At 32.8% G+C, this 12,023-nt stretch overlaps 1 protein-coding gene and 1 long non-coding RNA gene across 3 annotated transcripts; one reads left to right on the top strand and one right to left on the bottom strand.

The window, feature by feature from the left end:
* The first annotated feature begins 3,275 nt into the window (after positions 1-3,275).
* LOC130801609 (adenine nucleotide transporter BT1, chloroplastic/mitochondrial-like) lies at positions 3,276-6,695 on the top strand. The gene is made up of 3 exons (XM_057665486.1): positions 3,276-4,277; positions 5,751-5,912; positions 6,003-6,695. Exons 1-3 carry the CDS (start codon positions 3,702-3,704, stop codon positions 6,474-6,476), a joined length of 1,212 nt encoding a protein of 403 aa, XP_057521469.1. The 5' UTR covers positions 3,276-3,701; the 3' UTR covers positions 6,477-6,695.
* A 1,030-nt stretch (positions 6,696-7,725) lies between these two features.
* Positions 7,726-10,765, bottom strand: LOC130801697 (uncharacterized). Of its 2 annotated transcripts, none has more exons than XR_009039661.1 (3): positions 10,420-10,765; positions 10,114-10,301; positions 7,726-8,831 (listed from the first exon to the last, which is right to left on the bottom strand). It is a non-coding gene; the product is annotated as an uncharacterized LOC130801697 (long non-coding RNA). The 2 variants fall into 2 exon arrangements; XR_009039660.1 differs by having other exon boundaries at positions 7,728-8,831; positions 10,114-10,279.
* Positions 10,766-12,023: the final 1,258 nt, after the last annotated feature.

Below are 12,023 nucleotides of genomic sequence, written 5' to 3'. Positions count from 1 at the left end.
CTTTTTATTTTTAGTACTTGTAGATCTATATTTAATATAAATCATTTAAATTCATATATAAAAGCAATCTATTAAAACTAATTCAATATAATTTAATATAATTATAAAATTTTCAAAAGATTTATAATAATAATAATAATAATAATAATAATAATAATAATAATAATAATAATAATAATAATAATGCCATAAAGTCACGAGGTGTTACAATACCAAAGGGTCATGGCACATTCAATCACCCATTGATGATCAAGCATAGTGACCATTAATCAATACTATTATAACTATGGTATACATGAGTATTATTCCTCACTATTAAGCCTTTGTAACATCAGAAATGAAGTGGAATAAAAGAAAGAATCCAATGCACTTAATTCAAAGATAACGTAAGGACACAACAGTTTGATAAGAACAAAAGCTGAGTCGGCTTTTGTTCCACCCACAAGAAAGTTGACTCGACTTTTCTTGCTAGACAAAATGTTCATTCCAGTATCCTTTATGAGGAAAGCCGAGTCGGCTTTTCCTGCTGACTCGGTTTTCCAATTTTTCTTTTGTTCTATCCTTTGAATTCCTTTTGGACCTTGTATTTTTAATATATTTTGTCCCACTACTATTTGTAGTACTTAGTGATAATTACTTAGGATTTAATATACACTAAATGTTCAACAAATAAATTAAACAAAACTGAGAGAAAAGAATTACCTTGAAGCAATGACGATTAAATATGAGAAGATAAAAGATGACGTTGATGTTGTACTAAGAAAGTAGTAGACTTAAATGGAGTAAGACGGTGAAGGGTGAAGAATTTAATTGAAATTAAATGGAGGATGGTAACTGTTGCTATGGTTGATGATACTTAAGTGAAAAGATAAATAATCATTGAAAGGCACACTAAGTGAATTCCGGTGAGATGGTTATAATAAATGTACTTTTCGGTTTATAGCGGTTATAACTCATAAAAAATAAACTTTTTGCTATAATTAATAAATGAGTCTTTTAGAAATATTATTTATATTAAGCCATTTTACAAGACAAATGAGATGAATCCAAGGATAATACATCAATAAACATCTCTAAAACATCTATTTTTAATCATTTTTACAATATTTGTATAGGATAGAAAGCTACTCTACATGTTCAAATTTAATCAAATTAACCGAAACTAAGTATAATCCGAGTACTCGACCAAATCTGAAAATAACCCATATATATATATAAACTAAATCAAATTTACAAGATCTTTACGTAAGCAGAAGACTGTAAATTAACTCAGCCTAAAATGGTAAAATCCGCAAATAATGAAATATACGTCTCTACAGATTGCGCACAAGTAGAATATCGGACGAGGATGATGGATTACAGAATGATGAATGACAACGCTTCAAAGTATGAGCGAGTCGAGTAGACCAACCCACCTCATTACTCACTTTTAAAATCAAAATTCCTTCTTCCACTTACTCCTCCACTATCTCATTTCTCATGTTTTATGTAAACTAACGCAATTTATAACTTATAATCACACTATAATGTTAGTCCTCTGTACTTCAAAAAATTATCTTAATATTGATCTTCATAGTCATATATTATGGAAAAAAATTTTTACTTTTATCAGCAAAATAAAAATAATAGAGTGTATACTATAATTTATACACCTTTAATCTTTAAAACTATTGCTAGATCTGGGAAGACGGTTGATCGGTATGATTTTGGGTCGAATCAACTTCGATTGGGTTATTTTTAGAAAAAATTATTTATTTACTATTGCGCCTAATCAAATTACCATAAAATGACAACACAATTTTTAGATGATCAAATAATAATAATTCAACATAAAGAAACATCAAAAAGTTTAAAATGTATCATACTACAAAAAACATATCTAAATGACTCAAACATAATACAACAATTTAAATATTTAGAGTACATAAGTAAAAACATGTTAAGTTAAGAAACATTAGTTTTTTTTGTTTATGTGCCCCAATGGAGAGGTTTTACCCCTTTTTAACAGCTGCATAATCTAACGGGTTGAACCCGACCAAGATCCAATAGACCCGTTTTTAACAAATTCCTCGAGTTCAGTCATTTCTCGGGTTCGGATCAAAATTTCTTGTTTTCAACCCAATCTTTCAGTCTTTCAAATTAACTTTCGGGTCAGATCAATTTTTTCCAGTCTAATTGTAGCTTATAGTATTAACATTTTTTTAAAATCAGACTTCTTATTATCATACATTTGATTAGTTATTTTGACTTTTTCTTATTGTTATTTGTATATAATTAAAAATTATAAAAAAATTAATATCGTAAAATAATGAATAAGATAACTATACCAAATTACTTGATTATGTACTTTCGGATAATTAAAGAATAAAGTAGAAGACAATCTTACTACTACTCTCCCCTTCTATGAATATTGTTATATATATTTCACACTCTCTCCAATTTAGAACAATTGTTATATATTTATATTTTATTTTATCCAATGCATTTAATTTCATATACTTCTAATTATGTATAATTAATAACTAATTTCATATGCTACTAGCCACCTGTTAATCACATTATCCGTTTAAATTTTAATTTTATTTTAAAAACACATCCTCACAAGTCATAACCACTCGTTAAAGAGGGTGGTCGAGCGGGGCCTAACAAACAACCCTTTCATAAATGGCTAAACGGCTAAAGTACAATATTCTCTATGTCCCAATTTCATATACATCTATAATATATTCTATGTCCTAATTTTTTTCCCTTTTTTGATTTGATTTAGATTTCTAAAATAACTAGAAATAATGTGATATTTTATAATATGTAAAATTTTACTTCTTTCCTATTGAAATATCGCTATATTATGATTATATTATTAACACTATTCATCATTCAAGCTTATTTTATATATTACGACTTTTTATAAGAAAAAGTATAGTCAAGTAAGATCTTGTTTGCATCGTCTAATCTTATATTTTAAATGTTTATTTTTTATAATTTTAGATACATATAGTTCAATATATAAATAATTAAAATAATAATCCCTCATATTCACTATAGGTATTCCATTTGCTTTATGCACTCTATTCACTTGACTATGTTTTAACTTATAAATTAATAATAAAATATAAATTAAAATAAAGAAATAAATAATATATAAAAAGCAAATAAAATAATTGTGATAAATAAAAGGGAATACATAAAATTATTTACGTTAAAAATCAAATATAACTACTATTTTAAATTTATGTATAAATAACATAAAATAAAAATAGAGCTAATTGGATGACATAAGAGTAAGGTTCAAGGGGGCAGTACTTCCATATAAAATTGCAACAACTAAACATCCTAAATCAACCGCCCCCCTTTCCATCTCTCTCTTTAAGCCCAAGGAGGAGAAGCAGCCAATTCCTCTTCTCTGCTTCTCCACTCCCATAGTTTTACCAATCCTATTTTTGCATATTTTTATCTTTCTAAATGTTATCTTTATTGTAAAATTAAACCCTTTTTTCCTAATATCATCAATTTTTTGCCCTCCTTTTTCTTAATTCTTCACCTTTTCTTGTGATATTTTCTCGAAGGATACAATTTTTAATAATACCCATTTTTAATCATCCGTCATTTACTCTTATTCAATAGCTTTTTAATGTTGTGAAGTTTAAAGCCCTAGCAGGATTCTTTTGGGGATTTTTGGTCTAATTTGAGTATTTTTATTCATGGGTTGGGACAGGATACAAATTTCTAATGGTAAAGAAAAAGGGTTTTTGACTAATTGCAATTTAGGGCTTCAATGGAGTATCCCAGAAGAAAGTTACCAATCTTTACAACCTACTGGTGGTTTATTTGCAAGCATTGGACAAATGGGAGGTGTTGGTTTTGGTAGTGGAGTATCACCAAATCCTACGAATTCAAAGGACAATGATGGAGGATTTAAGCTTCCATACATGGATTTGTATGTAAAGTATGTTTCTTGCCCTGAAGGTTCCAAAATTTTTGGGCTTCCTGAAACTGTGGAAGAGGAGAAGACTAAGAAGAAGAAGGGTAAGTTTAAGTTGAAGATTAAGGTTGCTAATCCTTCATTAAGGAGGTTGGTTAGTGGTGCCATAGCCGGGGCGGTTTCGAGGACGGCTGTAGCACCATTGGAAACAATTAGGACTCATTTGATGGTTGGAAGTAGCGGACATTCAACTACAGAAGTGTTTCAGGACATTATGAAGACTGATGGATGGACTGGATTGTTTAGGGGAAATTTGATTAATGTTATTAGGGTGGCTCCTAGTAAAGCTGTTGAGGTATATAAATCTTTTCCCTTGATTTATTGATTCTTTTTTGTGATTTTAATTTGTGCTTTATTTTATAAGTTGAAATGCTAAATGTAGGCTGTATGTTGTTTTTCCTTGTTTTGGGTATTGGGTGTTTCCTGTTTGCAAAATACAAGTGTTTTCTTTTGGCTTTACTACTATTACGGCCCATTTGGTTAGTGGTAATAAATGTTGGAATGGAAATGATTTATTGCGTAAAATTTCATTTAAAGTTCCAAGTCATTCTCATAGTGAATAAACTTTAATCACAAAAAAGTCTTTTGTTTACAAATTTCGTTACCGGTTAATACCACCTTTCCCAACAATGGTATTGGAATGAATTTTATGAAGAAAATGAGATGGTTGAAGTTGGACAAGCATGGACATGAAGGTAGCCAAGAGATTTTTCAACTAAAATTACACTAGTTTTCATTCTCATTACCACGTTTAATACGACCTACCAAACAGGCCGTAAGTGAAGTTATAAGGGATCAATTTTTTAGTAGGTTTTACCTGTTTTGGTGTTCCCTGGTCCTAATATGCATCTTATGCTTTGAAAAATAGATGTCCATCCTCATTGTGGGGTCATTGACATGGATCATTAATAGAGTATATTTGTCAAGGGCATTGCTATCCTTGATCTATGTGAGACAGTTATAGCTAGCTTCAAACCTTTGTTTGGATAATAGCATATGTTTTTGCTTACATAAATATCCATATTTTCACATAAATAGTGTTTGCCCATTTAGCAGCCAACTGTTGACTTGAGTTGTACAAATGTTTTGTGGTGAATGGTTTCTAATACAATTGGAACAGTTGAACTTTCGAACGATGATTATATGCGCTACAAATGTTTATTAGCGCTACGGATTCCTCATGAATTGGATTGCATTTTATTCTAACAAATTGGCATGAGACAAGAATTGATGTGCCTTTATATTCACATATGTGGTTGATAATAGTGTTGCTGTAGTTATCAACTTAATTGAAGTGAGTCTATCATGGTGCTTGAGCTTCTATCTCTCTCTCCCCCGGTCCCCCTCCCCTTTTAAATACAACAACGCAGCCGGTCCCCCTCCCCTTCTAAGCACAAAACTATAGATGTTAGTTGTGATCATCCTTCTTTGAAGAGATTTTCTTTATAATGTAGTAAGTAAATCATCTGCAATGACCAGTTCAAATTTTCTTTAATTTTAAGCATCTAAGGATACTAGAAGATATAGACCAAAATGACAGTATTGTCACAACTGTATGTCAGAATCAACATACCCCAACATTGAAATTGATTCTTTGAACCCTTTTGTACTGGAAGGCCTGGACTGTTAGGGATCGATGCTAATTTTGGCTTCTGTCGATGTGTTGCATACTCTACCAAGATGTTTTCTTCTCGGTAGAATATTGCAAAATCAATCAATCGATGCTTTATGATTATGATGCACATTTTTTCTTTCATTGTCTTTGCAGCTGTTAGCGTATGATACAGTCAACAAGTTCTTGTCATCAAAGCCGGGAGAACAATCTAAAGTTCCTGTCCCCGCTTCTCTCATTGCTGGGGCATGTGCAGGGGTTTCCTCTACCATTTTGACATACCCTCTTGAATTGGTAAAAACCCGATTAACCATACAGGTAATTCTGCCATTTTATCCACTCACTTGTAGATATCATACTTCTGTGACTCATAATGTTGACTGATATCATCTTTTGTAAAAAATTTAGAGGGACGTCTATAATGGTATAGTCGATGCTTTTGTGAAAATAATACGTGAGGAAGGTGCATCTGAGCTATACAGAGGACTTGCCCCGAGCTTGATTGGAGTGATTCCATATGCTGCAACCAACTATTGTGCGTACGACACGCTGCGAAAAGCATACCGAAAACTCTTCAAGCAAGAGAGAATCGGAAATATTGAAACCCTTCTGATTGGCTCTTTAGCAGGTGCCATCTCCAGCACTGCAACCTTTCCTCTTGAGGTGGCTCGGAAGCATATGCAAGTGGGCGCTGTCAGCGGTAGACAGGTATACAAAAACGTGTTACACGCTTTGGCAAGTATCCTCGAGCAGGAAGGAGTACAAGGGCTATATAGAGGTCTAGGACCTAGTTGTGTGAAGTTGGTACCGGCTGCTGGGATTTCATTCATGTGCTACGAAGCATGCAAGAGGATACTAGTGGAGAATGAAGACGAGGCATAGTTTACCCAAGGAATAAATTCGATACTTCTCACATTTTTGTCTGTCGCAAGGTTTTGTTTTGAATTTTGCTTCCAGTAGCTGAATCCTTCTCTTAGATTTCTATCACAATTTTCCTTCATTTATCCTGATATCTTTGTTGAATATGATACACTCAATTGAGACATGCGGAAGTGATAATTTTGCGGCCAATATAGTAAAAACTTCTGTTGGTTCTGTGTAGCTGTGTTTACGTGAATGACGTCAATTTAAAGTTCCAATTGGGTGTATTTTACTTGAGCTCCCCATTTTTTACTACTTTGTGGATCATTGAAAGCTCTTGTGACTCTGTAAGGCTCAATTTTATGTAGTTTTATGAGGATAAAAAAAAAAAGACAAACTAATAGAATAGAAGTAGGTAAAAGTCAAACAAAGTAATTGAAATATTATGAAAGAGGTAGAATGTAGTTAAACTAAAAAAGATGAATAAAAAAGAAGGATGATTTTTCTCATTTGGAGGAAAGTATTTTCCCCACCCCTTGGATAAATTAATACTCCAAAATGAGGTAAGCAATTGTTATTTTATTCATTTTTATTACTTTCTAACTAATTTTTCTACCTCTCTAACAATCAAATTCATCTAATCTTCTATCTAGAGGTGTTCATTCGGATGATAGGGTTGGTTTCGGACGGGTGTCATTCGGTTTAATTGTATTTCGGATCAGTTATTTTTCAGATGCGTGTTATGGCAGGTCACATTGGGTCAGGTCGATTAGTCACGGTTCGGTTGAAGATCAGTTATTTGAGTTATCGGGTTAGCATCGGTTCGGTGTCGGTTGAAGTTCGTGTCGAGTAGTCAATCGGTCGCGGACAATCATCGGTTAATAATTGATTCGGTTTTACGGGGTACAGATTGGGTTCGGGGATTATTTTCCAGTAGAATTCAGCTACGAATTACTAATTACTATAGATCGAGTCAATATCAGATTAAGTAGTTAGACATTTTTTAATTGATGATAAAATTCCCCTTAGTTAAGGCAAAATAGTTAAAATGCAAATTAGTTAGTAATTATTACTTTGTTACTTTTACTTGTTTGACTGTAAATTAAAATTAAAGTTTTTCATCTAAATTGATTAAAAATAGTTAAATAAACATTGACCATTGATTATTAACTCTAAATATATAAACCATGTATGTATAAAATATAATTTATTAAAATTTCTATTACTTTATTATATTATTAACTAATAAGATGATTGAATATGAGTCGATCATTCCTCTATGTTAAAAATTGGTTCAGATTTACGGCATTTCGATTAAATATCCGTTCGGGTTAAGTCGGTTTTAACTGGATCAAGTTTGGTTTTTGAGCATGATACGGGTCGGGTATGACTCGAGTCGATCACTATTAGGTTCGGGTAATCTTGGTTAACGGTTATAAAAATTGGTCACAGTTCGGGTTTGATTTTACGATTTTCGGTCGTAAATTGATTCGTGCGCAACTTCGGTTCGAATAACGTCGGTTCCATAAACCTAAAAAAGAAACATATTTTTCGGTCGATTAACTTTCGATTTCGATTTGGATTTTCGGGTCGGATCACATTTGAACAGCTCTACTTCTATCTAACTAACTTTGTTTTCATATTTTCATTTTTATTTACTATCCTTAAATATTTACGATAAATAGAAGATTACCTTTTGTTTATCTGATTCAGTACTTGGATTAAGTTTCAAAAATGTATGGTAAATTTTCAGCTTTTAGCTGGTTTAGATACCTTTCCCATCCATTCCCCTACTTAGAATAAGTTTCAAAAAGTGTGCTAAAAATGTTGCTTCAAATTCAATTATGAAGGATCCGAGCAAATTTTTATTGGATTAAACCCTGCAGCGCCTGATTTCACTAGCCTAGTAGGTCATAGGTTAACTTTCGAATCGGCTGGTTTGAGATCATGTATCACCAAAAGTTTTTTGTTTCCCCCTTTTTAGATCTCTGTGGGTGTCTAGTCTTAGGCATCCAATCTCTAGAAATACTGTAACAACCCGACTTAGTGGTTGACTAAACAAGACAGGTCATCAAGGGGTTTACTAACCCAAAGAACTCAAATCTCGATTCATAACTCATATAAAGGGTCACGAGGTCTAAAATACAACTGTAATGACTATTTTAAATCAAAACATCTAAACCATAGTCCAACATATTTATACAACTAACCATAAAGTCCGATACGGTTAACATAATTAAATCCACTACATATTGACTACAGCCCAACACAGACACTACGACTAGTGTACATACTCAAATCTAAAGTATCTTCACCATATACTCTAATCACCTCTGCTTCCCCATCATTCCCGTCTGGTTTTGATCTGTAAACAATCTAAAAAAAATGGAAACAACAAGAGGTCAGATTGAACAAAATGAGAAGTAACAATCCACAACAACAAAACACAGTAATTCAAAACATAGGTTTAAAAGCAACATCAGTTTCCTAGATCTATATGCGCACAGGGAGTCTAGTTGAGAGGAACATCCATAGCTCTAAGGCTATGCCACTTTCGAGTGAGGCTAGTCCATATTTGATTGACAATTCACCTCAAAATAGGGAGTAAAGGAGGTTTTCCCAGCTCGTGAGCCCGATCCATTGACCATATTATTATCAACATAATCATTCATAAGCAATTCATCATCAATAATCATCAATTCAAAAACAATTTGATAAAGAAAACATTTTCAAAACAGTAGTCTGGCCAGACCCTTTAAGGGACTGCTATTACTTACCAAAGATGCTTCAAGGAGCTAAGTTTGTTTCTCCGCGATCACTAGAAAGGCTCCTCGATGATGTCGTCTTCTGGAGCATAACAAACATCACAACAAAGCGTTCGATACTACTATCTAGGTTTATTTAACTCATTGCATCTCCTCCTAGTCACCGCACCTTAACTAAGACTTTATTCTTAATATTCCAACAACTCATGCCATGAGGTCATTCTTAAGCAATTAAAAAAATCTAAGGTTGTTTACATTCTCCTAGAGGATTCTCAATACTCATTATCTTCTTTATACATCTAACTAACAAATATAACCATTTTAGTCCATCAAAATATTCAAAAGGACTACTACACATCCAAGATCACTAAGCTACTCAAATTTACTTGTTAGAATTAGCTCTTACTACAATTACAATTCTACAATTAGGTTCATATCACCAGTTTGACCCATATTTATCAATAATAACATTCAAATCTCAATCCTCACAACTACGTATAAACCATCAAGATTCTACGAATTCATTCCAACAATCATCATATTTCCATTATATCCTAGGTTGTCCAATTTTACATATTATAAACACAAGTATTCTCTCTACAATCCTTAAGTTCACAAGTATCTAGTATTTCACCTAAGAGCATCAATTTATTCGATTATTTGCCATAAACTCCTAATTTCTAACAGTAATTCAACAACTCAATATTACATATCCAGCTACTAATCTCAATCAACAAAACTCATCTAATTAACTTATATAAATTTCAAGATTCAACAACATTTAGGGTCTAACACAAGATTATACAAGTGGATATATGCCAAAGAAGCTTAACCTAATATGAATGAGAACATAAGTATTAAGGAAAAAGAAAAGGGAATCAAGATGAATTCACCTTCTGATTGACGGCAGCAAAGAAGTTACCAAAAAACAGATTTCGACAATTGATGTTTGACTTGGATTTCGATGCTTAAACGCACAGAACAAAATTTTCAGTTGTTTTCCCCTATTTCGGCAGAACAGGGGTTTGGGAAGGGTTCCGGCTGCTCCTTTGCTGATTTCTATTACAATGGAAAAAAAATCCTACAATATGATAATAGTACTTAAAAAAAACAATCAACTAGGGTTCAGTTCTTGAGAGGAGCATCAAAGAATGAGAGAATATGAGTAAAATAACACATAGAGATTGAGAGATTCAAACCTTAATTTTGTTTACACCAATAATCAATCAAGGAGAAAAGAACATTCATGGAGTGCCTAAGCTTATTCGAAAATGGCGTTATGAGAGGAGAGCTTGCCATGAATCATGTGAGAACTTGATTGCCCTAATTTTGGATGTTAGGAGGAGGAAGTGTTTTCAATCCTTAATTTCAGAGAATGAAAGTCGAAAAGAAGAGGAAATTAAGTGGGTTTGGTCTTACTTGAAACAGTGATGGTGAGGGCATAGTTGATTCAAATGGCTTAAGGAAGATGGTGAATTTCTATTTCTTTTTGGGTTGGTACGTGTGAGGAAGAAGAGAGGAGGGTTTTGTTTTATTTTTTTTAATCAATTTGAAAGAAAGGGGAAAAAGAGGATAGGAATTAAATTAAGAATTTTTTATATCATGTGTATTTAGAGGTGTTCATTCAGGTAATCGGGTCGGTTTCGGACGGATGTCATTCGATTCGGTTGTATTTTGGATCGGTTATATTTCAGATGCGTGTTGCGACGGTCATACTCGGATCGGGTCGGTTAGTCACGATTCGGTTGAAGATTGATTATTCGAGCTATCGGGTTAGCATTAGTTCGGTGTCGGTTGAAGTTCGTGTCGAGTTTCAATTGGTCTCGGGTTGTCATTGGTTAATAATTGGTTCGGTTTTACTGAATGCAGATCGGGTTCGGGTATTTTTCAAGTAGAATTGGGCTACGAATTACGAATTACTAATTACTATTGATCGAGTCAGTATCAGATTAAGTTGTTAGTCATTTTTTAATCGATGGTAAGGTTCCTTTACTTAAATCAAAATAGTGAAAATGCAAATCAATTAGTGATCATTATTACATTGTTACTTTTACTTGTTTGACCGGAAATTAAAATTATAAAATTTTATCAATTTTCATATAATTCGATTAATAGTAGTTAAATAAACATTGAACATTGATTATTTACTCTAAATATATGAACCATGTATTTATAAAATTTATTTTATTAAAATATTTATGACTTTATTAGAATAACTAATAAAATGATTGAAGATTGAATGTGAGTTAATCATACTTCTATGTAAAAAGTTAGTTCAGGTTTACAGCAATTTGATCTAAACTTCGTTCGGGTTAAGTCGGTTTTAACCGGATCGAATTCGATTTTGAGCATGATTCGGGTCGGATATGACTCGGGTTGGTCACTATTAAGTTCGGGTAATCTCGGTTAATAGTTACGTGTCGGTTAGAAAAATCGGTTACAACTCGGTTTCAGTTTTCTCATTTTTCGATTGTCAGCCAGTTCGGGTATAACTTTGGGTCGGGTAATATCGGTTCAATAAACCTAAAAATAGAATACATTTTCGGGTCGGTTTACTTTCGGTTTCGGATCGAATTTTCAGGTCAGATCACTTTTGAACAGCTCTATGTGTATTTAAGGTTATTCTCGCACTAATAATTCTCTTAAACTCACTCATCTTAAATTATTAGTTTCTCAAATGTTATAAATACCCTGTGGTTTTCCAGCAAGGCCGGCTATTTACCGGAGCGACATAACCGATAGAACAAGGCCCTTCTTTTTTGTGGCCCACGCACCTACTTTTAAAAACCAAAAAAAGAACCCG

This window comes from Amaranthus tricolor, chromosome 15 (assembly GCF_026212465.1).
Source record: "Amaranthus tricolor cultivar Red isolate AtriRed21 chromosome 15, ASM2621246v1, whole genome shotgun sequence".
Lineage (NCBI taxonomy): Eukaryota > Viridiplantae > Streptophyta > Magnoliopsida > Caryophyllales > Amaranthaceae > Amaranthus > Amaranthus tricolor.
The sequence above is the reverse complement of the archived record's forward strand: the minus strand, read 5'-3'. Positions and strand labels throughout refer to the sequence as shown.

What these genes read in the sequence shown, in the direction of transcription:
- LOC130801609 (XM_057665486.1), top strand. Translation starts at nt 3,702, where the DNA reads ATGGGTTGGGACAGGATACAAATTTCTAATGGTAAAGAAAAAGGGTTT. An exon ending in CTCCTAGTAAAGCTGTTGAG is followed by an intron (nt 4,278 to 5,750) that starts GTATATAAATCT and finishes TTGTCTTTGCAG; the next exon opens with CTGTTAGCGTATGATACAGT. An exon ending in AAACCCGATTAACCATACAG is followed by an intron (nt 5,913 to 6,002) that starts GTAATTCTGCCA and finishes TAAAAAATTTAG; the next exon opens with AGGGACGTCTATAATGGTAT.